General features: G+C 35.9%; 1 protein-coding gene across 1 annotated transcript in view; it reads left to right on the top strand.

Annotated features, from left to right (window-relative positions):
- Nucleotides 1-24,259, top strand: part of LOC150080848 (peripheral plasma membrane protein CASK-like) — a 669,094-nt gene that overhangs the window by 494,481 nt on the left and 150,354 nt on the right. The window contains exon 19 of the mRNA XM_090381386.1: nt 18,250-18,399. Within this exon, the coding sequence (XP_090237512.1) occupies nt 18,250-18,399 (150 nt within the window). The remainder of the gene's footprint in view (nt 1-18,249; nt 18,400-24,259) is intronic.

Raw genomic sequence — 24,259 nt, 5'->3', positions numbered from 1 at the left:
TAGATGACAAACTCTGACCTGCTTCGTATTTCTTAATCATTTTCATCTTCATTTCTAAATCAGTTTTGTTTTGTTTCCTGGCACGACCACCATTTGCACTTGGTTGCTTTCCCTTCATCGTTGTATTACAAATATAGGAATGAAGAGAGGTTTCTGAAAATTAGTTTTTTATATGATTAAACATTTCAGTGAAGAGGAACACATTTCACCATAATAGCGTAAAAACCCACACAATTGCAGTTATAAGTATTATTGCGAAGCCTAGTAAACCGGAAAGTGCAAATTGTTTTATGGTTGTGACCTCCAGAAACGTACTTTAGAAAAATATCACAAAGGCGTTCAAAATTGATTCTTATAACGGGAACATATGATAATGATGAAAGGGTAGTGCAATTTCCATTATAAATATGACCTTTTAGAGAGAGATAAATTGCTTAGTAATGTAGCGAAGTTTTCACTTCCAAGGACTTAGAACGAATTACAAAAAAAAAAAAAAAAAAAAAAACTGTGTTATTGGGTTCACATTACGATATTTTCATGGTACCTCCATTTATTCCTACAGGATGCTTTTTCCACGATTCTTTTAAGTTTGCACCGGCCGGCAAAAACTTATGTAAAGTCAAATTTCCATAAGTCAAGTATTCGGGAGTTCCTGTGCACAGACATCATTTCAGAATTCATCCTTAATAATAAGATATACAGTGAAACTTCTCCTAACGGACACCTCTCGTTAACGGACATCTCTCTACAACGGACATTTTCGAATTCCCCAACTCACCTCCATTGGTTTTAACGTGTTTGCAGCTTCTGTCTAGCGGACATTCTCTGTAACGGATGCGGACAGGCAATCTGCACTGTTTCATTTAGATTAGTACTTAATTTGATCTCCCCATAACGGACTGCTGGAGAGCTCACGGCCCTTTTTCTAGGAACGTTTCTTCCCCATATTGCCTCAATCTATTTCCAATTCTCTGAATTTTATCATGGTTTACGTCGCAGTTGTAAACCCTTTTTCAAGAATTTTTAAGGCACGTGTAAAACTTCTGATGAATTCGGTGTGTGCAGGGGGCGGGGTGAATTTGGTCGGCCTTTCGTGTTTTCAGTTTTGTTCACTGTCATGTGAAGTGCACAATGTCTTCTCGTAAACATTTAACTTTAAAAGATAAAGTCGAACTCATTAATGCGTATGATCGGCAAAAAAATAGTGTTCGCAATCTCGCTGCAAAATTCAAAATCGGGAAGACGCAGGAGGTAAGCGACATCCTAAAGAAAAAAAATGAACTGCTCAAACAATTTTGGCAACACGGAAATGATCACGTTCAAAAATCATTCCCGAAAACTGTTGGACTTCAAATTGACAATGTTACGTATGAGTGGTTTTGTCGCTCACGTGCTAAAAAAATTCCCATTAATGGGCCTATTATTAGGAAAAAGGCTTGGAGGTTGCGAAATCTATGGGAGTAAATGAGTTCAAAGCTTCTGTGGGATGGCTAGACAAGTTCCAAACTCATCATAAAATTTCTTGGAAAACCGTAAGTGGTGAAGGTGGATCTGTTGATACTGGGGTTGTAACAGAGTGGACCGTCATATTGGAAGATTTATGTCGTGATTTTGAAGCTAAGGATATTTACAACTGTGACGAAACAGGGTTGTTTTTTAAAGTTCTTCCTGAAAAAACAATGAATCTAAAAAACGAAAAGTGCCAGGGCGGAAAAATTTCTAAGGAACGCTTGACTGTACTATTGTGTACAAATATGCTGGGAGACTTTGAACAACCTCTTGTTATAGGAAAACCACAAAATCCTTGTTGTTTCAAGGGCATAAAGTTGAATCTTTTGAATGTTGACTGGAAGTCTAATAAAAAAGCGTGGATGACACGAGATATCATGAGCGAATGGATAAGTCACTTTAACCAAAACATGATTCGTCAAAACAGAAAAATTATTCTTTTCATGGATAATGCTACATCATCAACCGCACATTGAATTGTCCAACATTCAAATCGTTTTTCTTCCACCAAACACATCTGCAGTGTGTCAGCCCTTGGATCAAGGGATAATAAAAAATTTTCAAACTTCACTACAGAAAACGTGTTTTAAGACATCTCATTGCAAACGTGAACGATGTAACATGTGCGAGTGACCTTGCAAAGAAAATCAGCATCCTAGATGCGATTCAGTGGATTTCCTCTTCAGCAAACGCAATTAGAAAACAAACTGTCGTGAACTGTTTTGTAAAGTCTGGCTTCTCAAACGCAAAAATTGAAGTTGTGAACAGCAATGTGGAGCACCAAGAAGAAGAAGAACTTCAACATCTATTGATAATGTACGATACTTCCGCTACAAGTGACCCTGGCTACAAAGATATAGACTCGAACCTCACTATAGAAGATGGTGCTCTAGATATCGACGACATTATCATCGATATTTTTCAAGAAGTTCCTCATGAGGATGAAGAAATGGAAGGAGGTCATTCTGTCGAAGAACATATTAACGACGAACCACCGATGAAAATAGAAGAAGCGCTCATACAAATCAATCGTTTAAAAATGTTTTTCGCCGCTGAAGAAGATACTGAAGGACTTTCGATGGTTTCTTCACTCCAAACAAATGTTGAAAACAAAATTATCAGCCGGAAGAAGGTGCAGAAGAAAATAAGTGATTACTGTATGTATTTTTCTTAAGATAAAGTCATAATATGCATAGCACAATTGTATGTATATTATTAACAAAAATATTGTGCAAAATCTGTATATAATTTAATTTAATTTTACATTAAACGTTTAACGATTTTTCTTTCTTTTTTTTTTTTCTCCCTCAGACTTCTTGTTAGCGGACACTTCTCTCTAACGGACACATTTTCGTTCCCCGTGGCTGTCCGTTAAAGGGAAGTTTCACTGTAGTTACATTATAAAGGTGCCAGTTTTTCCTTTATTTAAAGGAAAAAGAAATAAAATGTGATTATGAAAAAAGTGATAGATAAATACATGGAAATCACTTCTAAATTACACTTTAAATTTTTATTTTCTCATAGACATAAATTTATCCCCCCCTTCCTGCTGTTTTAAAATAGGAAAACAACTTCTATAGGCGGTGCATGTTATCAGTAGTGGCAGTAGAAGTCGTTTTCCGTTTTTTTTAAAACAGTGGGAAAGGGAGGAATAAACACCCTAAGACTAATGCAGTCTGGAGAGTGTACCCGTAAGTAAATTTCAGCCACAAAAACACTCAACTCCAATAATCTTCTTTTAATAATGATAAAAAAACTAATCAATACATCGTTATTGACTTCTACTGCCACCACCGATAACACACTATCTGTTTACCAAGAATACATGGATAGGAGAAACTGCAGTAGCGGGAAACCAGTTTGTCCGATAAGTTTGTTGTGGTTCTCGTGTTGACTTTCTATACCTTAGCCAAAAATTCATTTCTTTTTGAACAAAAGAATAAAGAAGTAATTGTCTGAATGATAGGCTGTTGTTAACATATTAGTCTGTGTGTGCAAGCTAGGATTTTTCCAACTCTGCCATTGACCTAACACTGTCTTGAAAGAATTAGCAAATATGCTTGGGTTTCTTTCTGTTTAAGTGTATCCCATTCCTGCAGAAACATTCTTATCTGTTAACAAGTACAGATCACTTGAGGAAAAACTGAACCCCCGTGAGCTGTGCACAGTTGCTATAGGGTTGAATTGATTGGCAAGGCTTTCATTGTATACTCCCTCCTGTAATGTCTGGGCAGAACTACACGCACTTCAAATTTAATCCCATCTTGTGACTCTTTTTTCTCAACATTGCCCTATACCTATTAAGTGAATACTTTGATTTCCTACTCTTAATATATTAGTATCAGTGTACAATAATATCACTTTTCTTTGCCCTTAAATGATGTTAACTGCTGTAGAATGTCATTACTTTTAGGACCCTCTCCAGGCATACCTTGGGTCCAATTACATCTATCTTTTTGCACGATATATTACCCATAATTCCTAGCAGAAGTCACCAAAAATGGCTACTTCTTGTGCTCTCTGCCATTGAGGATGTGGCATTATTAGTATCTTCGAGGGCATAAATCCTGTTCTTCAAGCTCTCATATTTTCTCATCAGGATGCTGGATTCACATTTAACAATTTCACATTCTTTGCAACAAACACATTAGCATTAGTAAAGGCATATGACACAAGAAAGCAAGCTTATATAGCATCAGCCAAAAAAATAAATAAATAAACAATAAAAAAATACTTCCCATTTCACCCATCCATTCACTCCAAAAGTTTGTCTAGTTCATTCCCTTGAATTTATTTAAGTTGTCAACTTCCATAACGACAGATGGAAGCTTGTTCCAGCAATCAACCACCCGCTGGCTAAAGGCAAATTTCCGCACATCCATTCTACAAATGTCTTTTCTCAATTTGAATTTATGCCCCCCCCCCAGGTGCTGAATCTGAGCTAGAGTAAGAATCCCATCAGCCTTGAGCTTGCTCAAACCATTCAAGGCCTTATACATCTTAATCAGATTACCATGCAGATACCTCATCTCCAGACTCTGCAATTTTCAGAACTTAAGTCTCTCTTGGTAACAGCAACCCTTTGTTCCACTCACTAATCTCATAGCCATTCTCTGTACTCGTTCCAGGAGCTCTACATCTTTCCTAAAATGAGGCCTTCGGGCCTATGCAGTACTCATGATGTGGCTTGACCATCCCCTTATACAAGGGGAGGGTATCAAAAAATTATGAAGCCATGTCTCGTTTGCTGTTATCACCTTGCAGCTCCTGACAAACCTCTATGCGAACTTGCTGTTGCTCAGGTGTGAGTAGTCTTGGAATCCAGCGTGCACAAACACTTATCATATGCATATTGTCATGGAGAATACCATGCGTGCTTTCTACTGATATCATCAACATCTCTTCCAGTTGCCTTACTATTATACGACGATCTTCTTTCACAATTACAGAAGCAGTGTTTAGGGTTTCTGTGGTGACAGCAGTAGTTGGAGTTCCAGGCCCACCGATTTTTGTGACTGAATCACGTATATCTTTAAACATTCTAAACCACCTGTGAGCAGGGCTATATGGAAGTGGAGATTTATCATAAGAATTTTTTAACATTTCGATGCCCTTCAGCTGATGTTTTCTTGTGACGGAAACAAAATTTGAGAGCAGTGTACTGTTCCTCGCATGGTACATGCATTGTTGCATAGGCGAAACTGAACAGGCATAAACTTGACCGATTGCCAAGATGACTGCGTGTGCACAAGTCATTTGCTCAGTTACTATATAATGCAGCTTGGTTTGGTGTTAAATTTCCCAACCAGCTACAAATAGCGAGCAGTGCAGTTGTTCATGAAAAATTGATATACAGTATAATACATGATAACGTAAAATCAGTATTCGCCAAAATATTGGCACCAGAGAAAAATTTACGACAGTTTGATTCAGCACTTATACTTTTTTCGTTACTTAGTGTGTTGTGCTATAATAGTTTACTGGTATGGAGTACATTGTAGTGTACCTACACATTTAACGCTCATGCAGAAGTTGATTTTTGGAAGCAGTGCCATATAAAATATTCCTCAAACAAGTGAGGTTTTTTTTTTTTTTTTTTTTTTTTTTAAATCTTCCGTCAATCCACATGATGATTAACAATTCTGTGACTTTATTTAATTCCAATGGATTTTGGAGACTAGTGTTAGTCATGATGTGCATTTGGGTCAGCTTATATAAAGCATTTGTTTTTGACAGTAGCAAGATTAACTGCTGTTCGATTTTAGCCACAGGAGTGTTATGTAGGTTGAAGTTTGTATATTAGTATTCTAAGTGTGGTGATATTAGGTTTTTAAGATAGCAAACTATTAGTTCTATAAATGCTTGTCCATCAGGATCTTTTACAATGTCGGAAAGCTTTTGGGTTTTCAGCAAGTTAAAATGTAAATTAATTATTATTTATTTATTTATTTTTTTTTTTTTTTGTATGTATTAAAGGAAAGTCTTAGTGTTTTATCATGTTTGGGGTATATTTTAGGACTATAGTTTGTTAGGGTGATATCAATTCAAAGCTTCCAGATGACATTAGTCCCCCTCACTAATTTAAAACTAGCCTCCAGTCGATGAATGAGCAGTTGAAAACATTTTATATTTATAAATGCGTTATGAAAACTGAAGGTACTGTGCCATCATAGATCCTTTATTTTTGGGTTCATCTTTCTTTTTAAATTCAGTTATAAAGTTTGGTTTTAAGAGAATAAAAATATTGACAGGTATTCAGAAACAAGAAAGATGAGCGAATGTAATTTTACAACGCTTCATTGTGGTTTTTTAGTATTAATAAATACAAGTTGATGCAGGACAATCAGACCTTGTGATGTCTTCTGCTTTTCCTCCTGTGAAAGAAAAAGATGCACCCCAGATTAAACTCCCTCAAACCCTTTGAATGATTTAAATTTCAGCCAAGCCTCGGTGCCTACATATGGTGTCAAGACTTTAGAACCCATAAAAATTGCACTCTCTCTCTCTCTCTCTCTCTCTCTCTCTCTCTCTCTCTCTCTCTCTCTCTCCCCCTCCCCCCTTGCTTCACCATTTTCAGTAGATCACATTCTTTCTAAAATGGGTTTTCCAAAGCTGTACTATATCTGAGACTGAGAAAACTTCATGTTGGATTGTACAACTGCAGAGTAATATTTAATATTCATTGTTAACTGCTTTTTTGTTTATTGCTTCCCACATAACAAGATAATCTGGGATTACTGATACCAAATGTAGGAGCTTACATTTTATGACATCATACTTTAACTGGCTTGCTGAAACAATAAATCTGTTATTTACTTATCACTTTCACTACTATTTGTGCAATTAACATTATGTACAAAGCTAAAAATTACTGTTTAGCTATCCTTTTATCCACCATAGCATGTTGCCACCAACTTACATAAAAAGCATATGGGGTGGCATTGAAATCTTAAGTCTAAATATACTTTGTTAAAATTATTATTCTTTACGTTCTATTTATTTGTAACAACCTCTTAATAGCTTTTCAGATTAGACTAAATACCAATTAGCAAATGCTTAACGTACGGTACTCACCTTATACAATCTACAATAATAGTTATTAGGGTGAATTGATTGCTAAATTTTGGGTTGAATGATTTAAATTAATAAATTAAAAAGCGATATAAAAAATAATTTAATTTGACGAAATTTAAAATAATCGCAAGGAGGTAGAAGTGCACAACTCCATCCCTGGTTGTCATGAAGGATAATTAATTAAAAAACTCTGAGTAATATAAAACTGATAAGGCCAATAGTCATAACGATGGACTTTCGTTTAGTTAAAAATATCTTCAGTTGGCAAAGTTGAGTAGAGAGTGAGCATATGCTGTATTTAAAGAAAATATCTATACTCCCATGATGCTCTTTGGAACACGTGGGAATCTCAAATGTGAGAGTTTCCAGACTGGGGAAAGATTGAAGGGGAGTTTTGCATTTATGATGTTAAGTTTAGAGTGGTGACAGAACCATTCAATAATGAGAGCCTCATATTGGAGAATTTTGTAGCTGGTTTTTAGTTTAACTATAGTAATGGCGGAATCAACTGGGGTGGGGGGGGTATGGGCATGTATTGTGAGCTCGGTTCTAGATCGTCCTGTTCTAAAACTGTTATAGTGTTAGTATGCACATGTATTAGAGGTTTTTGTGGAACTGAACTTTGTAGTGCTTCCGATATAGCAAGCATTACAGTTTTGTTGGCATCTGATCAGATATATTATGTTGTTCATATCGCTTGTCGGGTACGTGTGTGTATCTTTATATGTATTGAATAAAGATCCAAGTTTGTTGTATGCTGAAAATATGAGAGTGATATCTGTGCCTGTAAATACCCGACGGAACTGTCCTGCGAGTTCACTGTGATAGGGAAGGACGATACGTCTATTTGCTTTAGTAATGTGTTTGGTTGAGTTGTTAATATTACTTTTTGCAATGAAAATAGTAACCTTCACCAGTGGCTGGTTATTTCAGTCATAGTGAGAAGAAAGCCAAAAAAACGTTTCTGCCCTTTCTAGCCCAGATTGACTCAATCTCATGGTTTTCAATTTTGGGTCAAGAAATCACTTTTGGAAAAGCCAGTGGTGAAATTGTTGAAAGATGTACATTTAACCCCAGGGGCTCACATCTGGTGAGTATGGGCTTGGCACACCCAGTGTTCTGAGCTAGATATCATAATTTTTCGCTTTCTTGGTGATTCCCTTCTACTTCTCTCTCTCTCTCTCTCAGGGTAACTGGTGAACTTTTTTTTTTTTTTTTTTTTTGGCTGGTGCAGCATAAGGCAATGGTTAGACTGCATCTTGAGTACTGCATACAGGTCTGGAGGCCTCATTTTAGGAAGGATGCTGCTGGAATGGATGCAGAGAAAGACAATGAGATCGGAGAGCAGAACAAAAGGGCGTTCTGAAGTCTTTCTTGATAAGGTTTCTCTTACCAAGAAAGGCTTCAGTTGTGCAAATTGGACTGAAGAAAGTTGAGTCTAAAAGAAAAAAAGTCAGAGTTTAAAATAGTTAGTGGAGTTGGGAGATTGATAGAGGCAGTGGATGAATTTGAGCAATGGGGTAAAGAGAATTAAGCCAGAGAAGATCAAAAAGAGGAGATTCCAAGTTACTAAGTCTCTGACAAGAATATCAGAGTTGCACATATGCAGAAGTATCACCCTCGAAACAAAAGGAATTGTACTGTGAATAATTAGGAGAAAAAAGTATAGAAAATGAAAAATACTATAATTCGATTCAGAAATACAGCAAAATATGGGTATTAAATCAGAAATAGTTGGGAATGAATAAATTTTCTAACATTTTTAATTAAACAATTAATTTATTAATACACTTTTAAGAAGTATGTTGTAAAATATTTGCATTTGTTTAAACACTGAAATATATTTTCTGACACATTTTCTTCATACTGAAGGCCTCGACGCAAAAAGTTTCAAATGGTGCCAACATTTCCTTTTTGGAAGGTTTAATATAAATAATAAAATTTAATATTAATAATAAAATTTCAATAAAACTCATTGCCTTTGTTGCCCTCAGTTTCATCTAACTCATCATCAATATTATCACTAGTTCTTTGATTACATTCCAAAATGTTGTAGTCACTCAGATATTCAGCTACAATGACATCATTATCAACTCCTAAAGATTCTTCAAAAACAATTTATCCACTGGTCAAAGCTCTCACTTGGAGTTCTTACCAAGATTGCTCAATGTCTTGTAGCAGTTCATCCCTCTCATTGCTGTTAATTGCCATTTTAGCAAAATCTGCTTTTGTGAAACAATTCTTAATCATTGATTCCGTCACACCTTGACTCCACACTTTTTCCAACTCTGATATGCACATCTGCAAATCTATAACAGAATCTATAGGTTGGTTTGTTTCTATTCTCAGTATAATTTTTTCAGCTGCGCCTTCAAAGTTTCAAATTCTTGATAATGCCTTCATCCGTTAGGCTCGTAGTCCACCATAATGTTTTTCAAAACTCTTTCTTTTCAGTGGGTACAGTCTTGTTCAACTTTCACCAGAAATAACTTTTTCAAGTAAGCAATAGTGCTTTTTAAATTTGTCCAGCCAACCAAAATTAGTTTGAAGTGTTTTATGCCCCAGAAAAGATGCATACTCCTTAGCCTTTTCTTTTATTAATGACCCTGATATCAGCATGTTTTAGTCTCGAATCATCTACATCTTCATACAGGCATAATTTTGCATGCTTCCAACTGGGTCCCATTTCCTCAAATAGTTTGAGAATCAAAACACAGCTTTTCAGAATGGTTGATATTCTGAAAAACCTTATCACTACTGGCAGGGATACCAATTTTTAAAGCGAGTTCCTTTTTTTTTTTTTTTTTTTAAGTGCCCCGATCTACACTATTAAGCACTTCCACTTTTTCCACTACACTCAAAGACTTCTTCTTAGACATTGTAAGGTTGCACAGCAGCTAAAACAAAACTGATTTAGGGACACTTGTACCTTACTGTACAGAGATGGGTGAAATTTAGTGAAAGTGTGGATGACTTATTTCTGCAAAACAACAGATGAATTTCCGGGATAAAGGAAAATTTCTCTCTCCTAATTCTCTAATAGGGTGCTTACAATAGAAAACAGGTTGACCAGAGCCAATATCCGTGTCGGGAATATGCCTTAATCTTTGCCAATAACTGTGGACAACACATAGATAGCAGTTGACCAGCGCAACTTCTCGGTACAGTAATGGCTGTACAGGCAACGCTGAATTGTGTAATGCTCTTGGCTGTAGCTGTTAATTCTTGCTTTCTACAGTGTCATTTCTATTGCCTAAAGGCCAGAGGTGCGAATAATGTGTACCCAGGTCTCTCGAAATCAGTTCATTATATGGAAATATTCTTCATTATACGGAAACTATTTTCGATGTAATAACCGAGGGGAAATCAAAAAAGTTCACAACATAGAAAAATTTGCTATATGGAAGTGTCTGGACATGAAAAAAAAAAAAAAAAAACTTTGGCAACATAAGTTGCAAAGTCTTCGGCTACCCCTGATCCACATATAGAACCTTAAAGTATGTTCTCAAAATATTCTTGTGTAGACTTACATTCAAGAAGGTATTATCCAGTTATCAGCATTGAGTGTCACACTCTTTAAAATCAAAATATATGATACGGTGCAAGATAATTTAATACTATTTAAAAATATCTGTGTGCTGGTGATCTCACTGTCTGTCATTCACATAATGCGAACACTGTTGACAGATAAAGACTCACATTTGCTTATAGAGACACAAAGATGGCTTTGTGTCTCCATAAACAAAATAGAACTGATAATGTCAATTATCAGTTCTATTTTGTTCTATTCTATCAGTTCTATCAAAAGGTTTATTGAATCCCTGAATATCATTAAAAAAACTGTATGATACTATTGTCAAGGCAGTAATGAATGAAAATGACTTATGGGGTAATTGTGAGTCAGCCATGAAGTTCTCTGGGCTGGGCTGCTAGGAGGACAGCTCGTTGGGTTTTGTCAATGATATATGGGAATTTTGCCAGGGGGTAACTATCCCATTGTTCCAGTACATACTGAAAAAACAGTATGTACTGGAACTTAAGAACAAGTTTGAGCTTCTGCAGACTGCTCAGGACCAAGATATCGACAAGGAATATTACAACTTTCTGAAAGTGATAAAGCCCAAAAAACCTATAGGGAAAAAGAAATCCAAAGAAGAAAAATTTATTCAAGAAACACTTGTTATGATGAACCGAAGGGGACAAACGAAGAGCAGGATAAACACTGACAAGAAAAAAAATTGAGTATACTGAGTTATGCAAAGCCATTAGAATGAAACTCAAGAGGACATAAGAAGATTTAACACAAGAAAAGTAGAACAAGCATTAAGAGAAAACAAAGGACTTAAATCAGCAGTAATGCAGAAAGACAAATGATACTGAAACTGAAGAATAGTGATGGTGTACTTATAAATAGCAGAGAAGGCTGTTGTTGTTGTTATTTGGTTTTTAGGAGCATTAGCAACTAGGGCCATATTGCTCCGGGAATATGCGGTGATCATTCCCTGACCTTTCCGCATCCTCCGTATTTGGTGGTGACAGGCTTGAACCCCAGTCTAATCAAGAAGCATGTGCTACGCATTGCTGCTCCTTCCCACCTGGCTACGGAGGCGCCACAGAGAAGGCATAATTCAAATAGCAGAAACCTACTGTAGAGAATTATACAAGGAGCGAGGGAATGATATTAGCAGTGGGGAAGATGGATCGCAAATTAGCAACACATATGACATACACGATATTCTTCCTGATGAGGTAGAACATGCGTTGAACAAAATTAAGAATCAAAAAGCCCTCGGGGAAGATGAAGTTACTGTAGAGTTGTTAAAATTGGGAGGAAGAGACAATACACAAAAACTGGCAAGGCTCTTCACAAAATGCATTAGAAAAGGTGCGACGCCTAAGCAGTGGAATAATGTGATCATAGTTTTGCTGCATAAGAAAGGAGATAAATTAGATTTTGGAAATTATAGACCAATTAGCTTGTTATCCCACATCTACAAGTTGTTCACAAGAGTCATTACTAACAGATTAGAAAGAATACTTGATGAGAATCAACTAGAAAGAGCAAGCTGGCTTTAGGACAGGATTCTCAACTATGGATCACCTTCACGTAATATCACAGCTATTGGAGAAAGCAAATGAATATAAAACACCATTATGCCTAGCATTTGTGGATTATGAAAAAGCATTTGACTCCAACTATGGATCACCTTCAAGTAATATCACAGCTATTGGAAAAAGCAAATGAATATAAAACACCATTATGCCTAGCATTTGTGGATTATGAAAAAGCATTTGACTCCAACTATGGATCACCTTCAAGTAATATCACAGCTATTGGAAAAAGCAAATGAATATAAAACACCATTATGCCTGGCATTTGTGGATATGACTCCATTTGACTCCATACAGCATAAGGCAATGTTTCGGGCACTGGAAAGACAAGGCGTAGATACCCCATATATTATGATTTTGAAGAAAATATATGAGAACGCTACTTCCTTTATTAGACTAGACAAAGACAGTAGCAAATTTAAAATTGAGAAAGGAGTTCGGCAAGGAGACACAATATCTCCGAAGCTGTTTACTGCTGCCCTTGAGGAAGCTTTCAGAAGATTAGACTGGTCGCAGAAAGGAGTCAATGTGAATGGAGAGTCCCTAAACCATTTACGATTTGCAGATGATATTGTGGTAATAAGCCATGATCCCAAAGAATTAGAGGAAAATCGTAATCAGTTATGCACAGTTAGTAAGGATTTTGGACTAAAGATGAATATGGCTAAAACAAAAGTAATGATGAACAAGTATGCCACAGAAAGGGACATAATGATTTAAGGAGCAGTAACTGAAAAGATGGAGTCATATACTTATCTGGGACAAGTTATTAGCTATAATAGTGATAAATGGCTGGAAGTTAAGAGAAGAATAAATTTTGGATGGATGGATAGAATTCAGGAAATATAGTCACATACTGAAGAGCAATATCCCAGTTTGTCTGAAACATAAAATAAGGAACCAGTATATACACCCCCACCCACCACGACTTGTGGAAGTGAAACTTGGGCACTCGTCAAAAGAATGGGAGAGAAGCTGAGAACTACACAACAAAGAATGGAACAAATTATATTGGGAATCAGACTGTTAGATAAGAAGAGAAACATATGGATTAGGCAGCAAACTCAAGTAAAGGACATTCTTATCAAAACTAAAGAACTAAAATGGTCTTGGGCAGAACACATAGCTCGAAGACATGATGACAGATGGACTAAGAAAATAACAGAATGGTGCCCAAGAGGAGGTAGAAGAAAACAGTGGAGATGGATAGATGAAATTCCTGAGTTTGCGGGTAGTGAGTGGATGGCTGTTGCACGGAGCAGAAGGAACTGGAGGGTTGCTGGAGAGGCCTTCATCCTGCAATGGATTGAAAATAGCTGATGGTGATGATCCCATTGTATAAGCAACTGGTTAAGACACATCTTGTAATAAGATGTAGCCTAAGCATTTGTATGCAAGTCTGGAAGACTCATTTTAGGAGAGATGTGGAATGTATACAGAAAAAAAAGTAATGAGATTAGTTAGGGGAACAAAAGGGTCTCTTAAAAGAAGACTTCAGTTCTGCAAATCGCAGCATCTGGAAACTGGGCACTTGTGAGGGATGTGTTTAAGGCTTTGAATGGACTGATTAACTAAATGTTGATGGTACTCCTATTCTTCACTCAGTGGGTAGTTTAAGTAAATTTAAGGAAGAATTTGACCTTTTTTTTTTTTTTTTTTTAAGCTATCCTGTATAAACTTGCCGTCTTGCATCATTTGCCACAAACTCTGTTTTAGAAAAAAAACAATATCTTCAGAATTTCTTCTGCTGTGTTATGAGGCACCCTCTTTCATCTATTTTGTGTGTTAAGCAGGTTTCAAATTATGGTTCTTGTGTGTATGACTACTTTAGGAAAGTGTTTGTGTAAAGCTTAGCACTGTTCCTCACGCTGTCTACAAGATAGCCATGGATGCTTGTACAACATGTTCAGTCCAAAGCCTATGTATAGAAAAATGAATCTCCACCTTAGAAAAGATGTTATTATTCAACTTTAGAACAGAAATTCAGCCTTCTTCATCCCGCCTACCCCTACTCTTTACCAATCAGTTGAAATTAACCCAAGTGTGCCTCCTCATTTTGTAATTGTGCTTTATTCCCTAAAAATGAGTAAAATACCTAAAAGGTGTGAAACGGAAGCGTACTGGTGAAGACTACAGATTCAGAGAGAAAAAGGAAAGCGATATCGATAAACAGAGGCGGACTGGGTCAAAAATTCTTACCCAGGAAAATTTGTAGTGGCCTCATACTAGCGTTTATGGCCAAAATCACACCGGCCCCCGGCCCATCGGGCTTTCCCCGGTAAGGCTTATGGCCAGTCCGCCTCTGTCAATAAAGAAAAAATATGAAATTGTGAAACGCTTTGAGCGAAATGAAAGACCGTGTGATATTGCACATGCTACAGCCCTAAATGAGGCAACGCCGAGAATTAGAAAGAATGCATAGAAAATAAAAACTTTCATAGCAGAAACAACTCAAAGTGTAATTAAAATCCATTAGATTAAGACACAAAGAATTGGAAGAGATGGAACAGCTGTCATCTGTTTAGATAGAAAATCATACAAAAAAAAACAAGTTTGCTTACGATAGAAGCAAAAGCATTAGCGATATTTTATTACGTAATAGTCGTAATCAAATAAGTAAGTATTTTATTACGATTATTTATTGTGTGTTTGGTAATGTTTTGGTTACAAATGTGTCTTCAATCTTGGGTGGTCGGCACCTAACCTTATTTTTCCCATAGGTTTGTTGTTTATATTGCACGATTTTGCATTGCAAAAGGGTTTCTAGGAACACAACTAACTGTATTTGTACTTTTGTCCTATTGAAAGTCACTTAAATCTTTAGCCTTGCTCATTCTTGGACTGAATTGCATATACCAGACAGTTATAAAATAAGTTTCCCTATTCAGGAGACCCTGGTGCCAAAATGGCACTGTGAAAATTGGTGGGTATGTCATTTAGGGTATGGGGAAGCGATTTGTAGAAGGAAACAAAATTAGGATTAGGTTTTAATATCAGAACTTAGAAATCTACAGATATTGTTCTATGTGCTTTCCTTCACTTGAGATGACATTCTGAAAACGGACTGCGTGTGACACAGTTTTGTGTAGCATCTCATTGGGGATTTGGTTACATGCTCTTTAATGCTTGCTTTCAAATCGACTTGCGTCTGTATGCCGCCACAGTAAATTCTGTCTTTCAGGTATCCCCATAGCCAGAAATCACAGGGATTGAGATGTGGTGATCGGGCTGACCAGAACTGCGGAAAGTCTCTAGAAATGATGCGATCATTTCCGAATGTTGAATGGAGCAATTCTTTCACTTGTCGACCAATATGGGGAGGGGCACCATCTCTCACGAACACTATGGTCTTCAAGCATTGCCTTTCTTGCAGAGCAGGAATAATGTGATCTCTTAGAAGAGATCATGGGCAGGTGTACGGTAACTAGTGCAGTACCATGCACTAGTTACCGTACACCTGGTTACCTACTGGTACTAGTTACCTACAGCCTCATGAAATGTGTCTCATCAGACCACAAGATCATTCCAGCCCATGTATTGTCAAGTTCCATAAGAGCCAGAAATCGTTGAGCAAAGTCTGTTAGCTGTTGCCGATCACACAACTTGTTCTTGCACTACGTGAATCTTTTATGGGAACAGCGTAAAATTATTCGAAACACTTTGCGTACAATAGATAAAGGAAGATTCAAGTCTCTTGACACACCTCTGGCACTTGTGTTTCACATTCTGACCATCGCAACCGCCACTTCATCCACTACCTCTGTTCCGATGCGTGGTCGTCCCCTGCTTGGAATTACATCTAACTCCCTGGTCACTTCAAATTTCTTTATTGGTTTTCAAAGCCCTACTGACATGAAAGCTCCTTTACGCAAACCTTTACGTTTCCAATATTCACATTAGCGTATATAGTAGTGCTACATTGGCGTTACTATTATTCTGGTAGAACTAAAAGTGCACGTTCCTTTTTTGTAAGAGCCATTATGGTTATTGACCGGTGGTGTTGGCCTTTCAGCTTTTATCTAACAGGATGTAATTTTCATAAGCAGCGTGCCTTGCAGTAAATGACAACTTTTACATATATGCAGCACCGTTTTTCCCCTGGTGGCAGAAATTTGAACTTTTTTTTTTTTTTTTTTTCTTCTTCTTCTTCTACAAATCACTAACCCATATCTTAAATGACATACCCACCAATTTTCACAGTGCAAACTCTAACCATTTTGACACTAGGGTCTCCTGAATAGGTAAACTTATTTTATAACTACCCAGTACATACAACATTGTTCCCTATTAGCCCATCTGCTTTATATTGCAGGTATGACATATGATCCTGTTACTGAAGGAAAGCTACAATTAACAAAAAAAGAGTAGGTGTGGCTAATAAAATGGCCACTCAGTGCAATTTCGGTTTCCTTCCTTCATTTCTTTATATAATTTAATCTTATTTTAGACTTCCATATTTTTCAATAATTTACTCTCCTCCTCCTTGGTGATGATTTCCTCATGCATAAACTCAAGTACCTGCCCATTCCCTAAGGGAATGGGCAGGGGCAGGTTTCATTGATTAACTCATGCCATCTTACTTTCAGCCTATTCCTCTCTCTCCTTCCTTGTCCCTTCAATCTCTCCTCCTGTCACTTAGAGTTATAGCATCCTAGTTATATCTAAAACCACCCGCTCTTCTTTGTTGGCAAGTTTCTAATTTTGTCATTTATCACTGTTTTATGTTTTGAAAACAGCCTTAAGAGGTTCTAAAGTGCTGACTGTTGTCCCTTTGCATTAATTTAGAAAATTTTGAGAAATTTGTCTTGCTGTAACGTTTTAAATTTCATTAAACTAAATTTCTCTTTATATTTTGAATAGCAGATGGTTATTTAAAAACATAATTCTGGTAGAGATGATCCTACCAACCCCCATGATCAAGTGTTAAAAAGCATGCACTCCTCTCAGCTTATTATAATAATGCTTAGGTATGGGCGTGCGTATACACACACACACACACACACACACACACACACACACACACACACACACACACACACACACACACACACACACACACACACTCTGCAAAACTAAGAAAAAAGAAAAGGATGGATTAACTAATTATATACAAGTGCCTCCTGCAGGACAAATGTATTTATCCAGAAAGCTGCAGTTTGTTCAGAAGTATGTATATTTGCAAATGGGTTCCTTCATTAATACAATTAAATAAATCAGACAGAATTAAAGATTGGGAAACTGAATTCATTTCCTGGTTTTATGTAGTTCTAAGGAAGTAGACCCAACTCTTAGTGAGATTGCTGCAGGCAGTCGGCGCCTCCGTAGCCAGGTGGGAAGGAGCAGCAGTGCATAGCACACGCTTCTTGATTAGACCGGGGTTCGAGCCCGTCACCACCAAATACAGAGGATGCGGAAAGGTCAGGGAATGACCACCGCATATCCCGGAGCAATATGGCCTTAGTTGCTAATGCTCCTAAAAAAAACCAAATAACAAAAAATAGCAGGCAGTCACAACAGCTTTGAAACTAAGCAGATAGCATTGACCTTTGTTTCTCCCCACACCAATAATTACCAACCCTGGTCAATCCTCTCTCTCTGTATTGAACGTTTGATTTCTGTTATACAAACTTAACAGTTACATTTGTTAGGTATTTTTAAAATTTTATTTTATGATCAGTAGTAAAGAAGTTTAAAATCTTGTTTCATTTCATTATTTCCTCATATAAAATGAAATTATATCGTTTATGTCACAAATGAAAATTTTATTTTATATAAAAATATCGTCAGGCCCATTTCATTCTGTTGCTTGCAGATGGTGGGCAAAATAAATAATAATAGGATTTCAGTGTAAAAGTTTAACATCACTGCTGTCATTATAATTACTTTTAATTTAATTACAAATTAAATTTGTTTGCATTAAACAAGATAATAATTATCTTATTTAATTTGAACAAATTTTTATTTTTATAAATAAAAGAAATGTTTTTTATCATATAAATTATATGATAAAATTTATAACCTTAACTTTAAAAATAATATTTATATTTTCCTTAGTAAACTGCTCATTTTTCCTTCGGAAAAAGAAGCACTTTCGTGATAAATACTTGGCTAAGCATAATGCAGTTTTTGACCAGTTAGATCTGGTAACATATGAAGAAGTGGTTAGGCTACCTTATTTCAAGAGAAAAACTCTTGTTCTTTTAGGTAAAGTATTACCAGTTAAATTTGATTGATTGGGCTTATTTAGTAATTTTTCTTTTAATTTTGATACATGTTTTTTTTATACACCCTAGTCCGTAATTATTGAGGCTCCTGTATACAACAGAAGTCTCATAATTAAACAAAAAAGTTGTTTATATTTAACTGTTTCTTATATGTGTTTTTTTTTTTTTTTTTTTTTTTTGCTGAATATTGACAGTGTTGTTGGTTTTTCCCTAGTGTTAATATTTCGGCCGTAATTGAATTTATATCTGTTTCTTCCAAATGTATGTGAATTTCATAAGTGTATACCAGTACCTATGTAATGTAGTGTTCATATATATTTTTTTTTTTATTTATTTATTATTATTATTATTTTATTTATTTATTTTTTTTTTCAGTTTGTGATGGACAATGATGTAAGTTATCTCAAGACCTGTTCTGCTATGTTTGTGGATATTATGTATGTAGGCCCAAAGCCCTGCAAAGCATAATGTATTTGGTGGGACTAGGTTTTACATGCTTCTGAATCCTGTTTTGGAATGCCTATGGGTGGTCAAGATAAATTGTGGGCACCTTGTTTCTGCTGTGGATTGCAGGTCAATATTAGAAAGATTATTTTGTAGTAGTCAGTATTGTATTCCTTTTGCTATACCTCGAATATGGAGAATTTACAAACCAATAATGACAGCCAGTAATTTTTGAATGGTGGATATATCAATGTTTAAAATGTCTGCAGCTTGAAATGCTGTAATATATCCCAGCATACTACCCTCTGTTGCTCCAATGTCACAAATACTAAAAACATGCCAATGATGAATCTGGTGAACAAGATAACTGGATTGCTCCCCCTCCCTCCCCAAAAATCTGTTCAAATAAAGTACCACATTTCTCCAATTATCAAGAATTGGATGCATTAGTTGAGGGGCCTGGGTCTAACCAAAACATTGCAAAACTCATATCTCATCTAAAAGAGTGCAGATCTTTTAGAGTGCAGAGAGAGAGAGAGAGAGCGAGAGAGAGACCTTTGTTAATGTGATTGTTTTTTATTATAAATAGGCTCTTAACATTTTATATTATTGTAGCATCTACTGGTTCCCTTCCACATTTCACTTAACAGAATTTCTATGCTGTTGTTTGATTTAAGTGGTCTTTAATAAAGAAATTCTTATTAGTCCCAATCCATAAGTGGCATATTTTTATAGAGCACTTCAAGTGAGTTTGACAGCTGCATTGCTTCATAGTGGGAATATATTCTCATTAATTCTTGTTGCACACTAGTTTATTATTAAAAAAAGTTACAGATATGCAAGCATGTCAGATGAGATAAAATATGACCAGTGTAAATGGATTTCTGTGGAAACGTCAAGAAAAGCAGATTCTTTCTGGGGTTTCAAGATGGTTTCACTGAGTTTCCTTGCTTTTTCTGCTTCTGAGACAGCAGAACAATAGGGAGCACTACAGGAGAAGAGTAAAGAATGGTCTGCCAAAATCAAGCCTAGTGCATATGAACAAAAATCCATTTGTTCCAAGAAAAAGTCTTGCTTCCATCAGTCCACATCTAACTGGGACTGGTTAAACAATTTGTAATAACAAATTGTTTGACAAATTTTGAAAGCATTGGATCCTTCAAGCATATACAGTGTGGTTTTAAAATTTTCTGATGGAAAAATATGAAAGGCAGCATATTTATTAGTCCACATGTTAAGCTGATGTTGTCTTCAAAAGATCTGGAAATCAATGAATGAAGCTGAAAAAAAAAAAAAATGCCTGGCATTACTTGCACTCTCACATGGATTTTTTCTGTATGTTTTGATTCTATCAGAACATACAGTCAATAAATAAATAAATAAATAATGATACCAAGAAAAAGGTGGGCTGAAGCTATGATGGGTGATTATCTGGTTTTTTGTTCAGGATGATCATACTAACCACAAAAGACAGGTAGTACAATTTTTAAGTTTTTTTTTTTATTGACCTAAGGGGGGTAGGTTTCTACTTTATAATTTAATTTTTTTAGCTTGTTGTTTACTTGTAGCAAAGATTAATACTATAGCAGATAAGTTAAACAATGTTAATAAATTTGATGGTATTATTACATATTGACTTTTCATTTTATTTTTGGGCAAACCATTCATGCTGTAAAAACTAAGATCATATTGAATTATTAAAAGCTATATAAAATCATATATATATATATATATATATATATATATATATATATATATATATATATATATATTTTTTTTTTTTATTTGATTTGTAGTACTATTGCAACTTATGTGCAACTACCCATGTGATTAAAAAATTTAAAAAAAGCTGATTCACAATCAGCTATTTTTTTGAATTTGGTAGACTTTTTTAATGTGACTGTTTTCTATTTTAAATAGGCTCTTAACGCTTTATATTATTGGGACAATCCGTCATTCTCATTCTCTCAAGATACCTTCCACTTCAACTTGTAAAATGGCCCCTTACTTCAAGTCAGTAAATATCCCAAGGGATTTCTTGCCTGACAGTTTTATTTTAAGCAGCAGCTGATTACTTGCATAGTCAACATATGTACCCTTGGGAAATAAACTGAAACTGCCATTATTATGTTCTTTCAACTCTTTTTTACAATCATCTTTTTCAAAAACTTTACCTAATATTGGCAACAGGCAAGTAGACAGTAAGATAATGATCACCTAGTGCCCTATCAAGCAATATTTTCAACTGGGCCTCTTTCTAGTTCACAAGAAAAACTCCTTCCTATAAACAATCATTATAAAAGCACAGTCTCTAAAACCTCTGATGCAAAGTAACACCATCTGGAAGTCGCAGTAGAAGCAGAAGCAGAGTTATTCATTATATTAAACCACAGACTTAATTTTCATTTTGTCACAAGTTAACCATGAATCGCATTTCCTTTTTATTGATCATTTCATCCCTGTGAGCACAGGAGACACCAAGCACTGTGCATTTGTATTTCTTATTTCTCCTTGTACAACAATAAGGCCTGGTATAGGATTTCTTGTGTAATTCTTACTTTCAAATACTAGGTTACCACTCCATTCTAGTTCTCTTTCAGTAATTGATTTCTACATTATGTGTCTAACAAATTGTTCTCATTTCACAGAATGAACCATAAACCTATCTCATGTGACCTATTCATTTGTTGAACTGTACAAATACTGAAGCTGATAGACCAGGAAGCATTCGTTTATAGATAGAATCCTTCACTTGCAAATCATTAATCATGTTCACCATAATGTAGTTACTAAAGGTTACATCAATATTGATACTCCAAGAGTAGAAGAAAATGTTAACTTGCCTTCCACATTAATTGCATTCAGTCATTTGGTCATAATTAATTGTCATCTCACCGCTGTTATCTGAATTCTGATTTTCTCCCAGAGAATTTGGAATTTGTATCAGCTCAAATAATAATATATGTATTAAGCTCAATACTGACTCTTTCCAAATAGAAACTCCTTCAGCCCAGGACTGGTAAAAAGGGCTAACCATTTATATTCTTCCATGGAGTTCTATAGCTCTCTATTCCTAACAGTAATGACAGCTTGACAGTTTACTCCATGTTACACTATCTTAAAAGTTGGGGGGGTCCTGTACATCAGTATGGATTCTCCATGGGTAGAAAAAAAGTGTTAACTGTTCTTACATGTTAATACGATCAATCTACCTAGAAACCTTCCGTCTGATCAACGATCACCAGTATGGATTCTGTCAGTGTCGATCCACTGGTGATATTCTGGCTTATGTTACCCATTTATGGACTAATTCAATGGAAAGGTTCGGTGAAACACATGTAGTTGCTCTTGACATCTCAAAGGCTTTTGATCGTGTTTGGCATAGAGGTCTTCTAAACAAGCTTCCATCTTATGGTTTGCCATCTGTTTTTAGTAATTGGTTATCCAGTTTTCTCTCTGATCGCTCACTGAGGGTGATGGTAGATGGCTCTCTGTCTTCTAACTTCTCTACTAATGCCGGTGTCCCCCAAGGTTCAGTTCTTTCCCCCACTCTTTTCCTCTTGTATATCAATGACCTTCTTCCATTGACTGGAAATCCTATCCATAGTTTTTCTGATGATAGCACATTGCATTCAACTTTCCATTTTGAGAAACCTTGTCCTGCTCAGTCGGCTTCAACTTCTCAAAAATCTGCTACCAATTCCTTAAATGCCGATCTTCAGGTAATTCTCCAGTGGGGCAAAGACAACTTAGTTGATTTCAACCCTTCTAAAACTCAGTCTTGTCTTATATCTCGCAAAAAGGATTCTTCTGCTCCTATGCTTATCTTTAGTGACACTCCGATTTCTAGGCAAAAGGATATATCTCTTTTGGGGATTACCCTGACTTCTAATCTCTCTCTCTCTCTTGGCACAAGCACATTACAAATATTGCTTCCTCTGCATCTAAAAAACTTGGTTTTCTCTTTCGCTCTCGGCGTTACTTTTCTTCCAAACAGCTGCTCACTCTGTATAAATCGCAAATCCGCCCTGCCATGGAATATTGTTCCCACATCTGGGGTGGTGCCTCCAAAACCTCTCAGACTTCTTGATTCCATTCAGAAGAGGGCAGTTAGGTTAATTAATGATTCATCTCTAACAGAGTCTCTCCACTCGCTGTCTCATAGAAGCACTGTTTCTGCTGCATGCCGCTTCTACAGATACTTCGTGGGCACTGTTCTTCTGAATTGGCTTCTATAATTCCCACTCTCTCTTTCAAAACAGTCCGAACACGTGCCGCCACCAGCCAACATCCATTTACTGTCCAACTTCAAACCCACAGAACCAACTTTTCATCTTCCTCATTTATTCATTCATTCAACTGCCATTTTCTGGAACAACCTTCCTTCTTACGTATTTCCTGAAAATTACAATTTACAGAAGTTCAAGTCCAATGTCAACAAATATCTTTCGTCTTCTCAACCTCCAACCCAAGCACGGTACTAAGTACTATAGGTTCTAATACCTCTCGTGTTTGGGGTTCACATAAAAAAAAAAAAAAAAAAAAAAAAAACTTACAGTTAGCACAGATAGGAGGCACATTTTTATAAGGACAGACTCTTTTTAAACATGATCCTCCCTGTCGAAGTGTTCGTAAATCTGCCTGTGTTTGCTAAACTTTGAAATATTGCATAGAGAGACATTTGGTGCATCTTGATTCCATTATCATTTCTCTCAGTCTATGAGAGAATCAATTTATAGAAACTCCTTGCTTTAACATGAGGATTTTCCTCATTTCACATGGAACATCTATAATCCTGTTCCTTTAGCCAGTACTTTTACCTCTCACCAAGTGTGCCCCTGTTTGTAACAAACAGTTGCATGGAACATGACATGCACCCAATTTTTTTTTTATTTCTTGAAAAAAAAAAGTTTCAGTAATAAAATATAAACATGACACTAGGAGTCACATTTTCCAATTCAGAGAACTATTAAGAGCATAAAATCTCATATGTGCACATATCAAAATGTTTTTGTCAAAAAAAGAAATAAATAAATAGATTAATAATAATATTGGCCAATAATTTTTAACTCTACTAGTATGTCAGCATTTTGCAATCAGTTTTTATGCATATATTTCAAAAATAATTCTTAAAATTTTACATCATAATTTCAGGTTTTCGTTTCTGATTTTATATTTTTTTGTTTTGGGATTTCACTTTGTATACAAGATTTCGTGCTTATCCATAATACATATCTTACTACAATTTAGGAAAGTAAATATGACAGTGACCTATTACCTACAGATATTAGTATTTGCATATGCTCATGTATGGCAGTAATGTAGGGTTAACAAGTTCAGTTTTGCTTGTCAGTCTCCCACTTCTCTTGTAGCCGTGGAAATGTTTGGCACCCGAG

This window comes from Mastigoproctus giganteus, chromosome 9 (assembly GCF_048544385.1).
Source record: "Mastigoproctus giganteus isolate SK-2022 chromosome 9, ASM4854438v1, whole genome shotgun sequence".
In the NCBI taxonomy this organism is placed as follows: Eukaryota; Metazoa; Arthropoda; class Arachnida; order Uropygi; family Thelyphonidae; genus Mastigoproctus; species Mastigoproctus giganteus.
The sequence above is the reverse complement of the archived record's forward strand: the minus strand, read 5'-3'. Positions and strand labels throughout refer to the sequence as shown.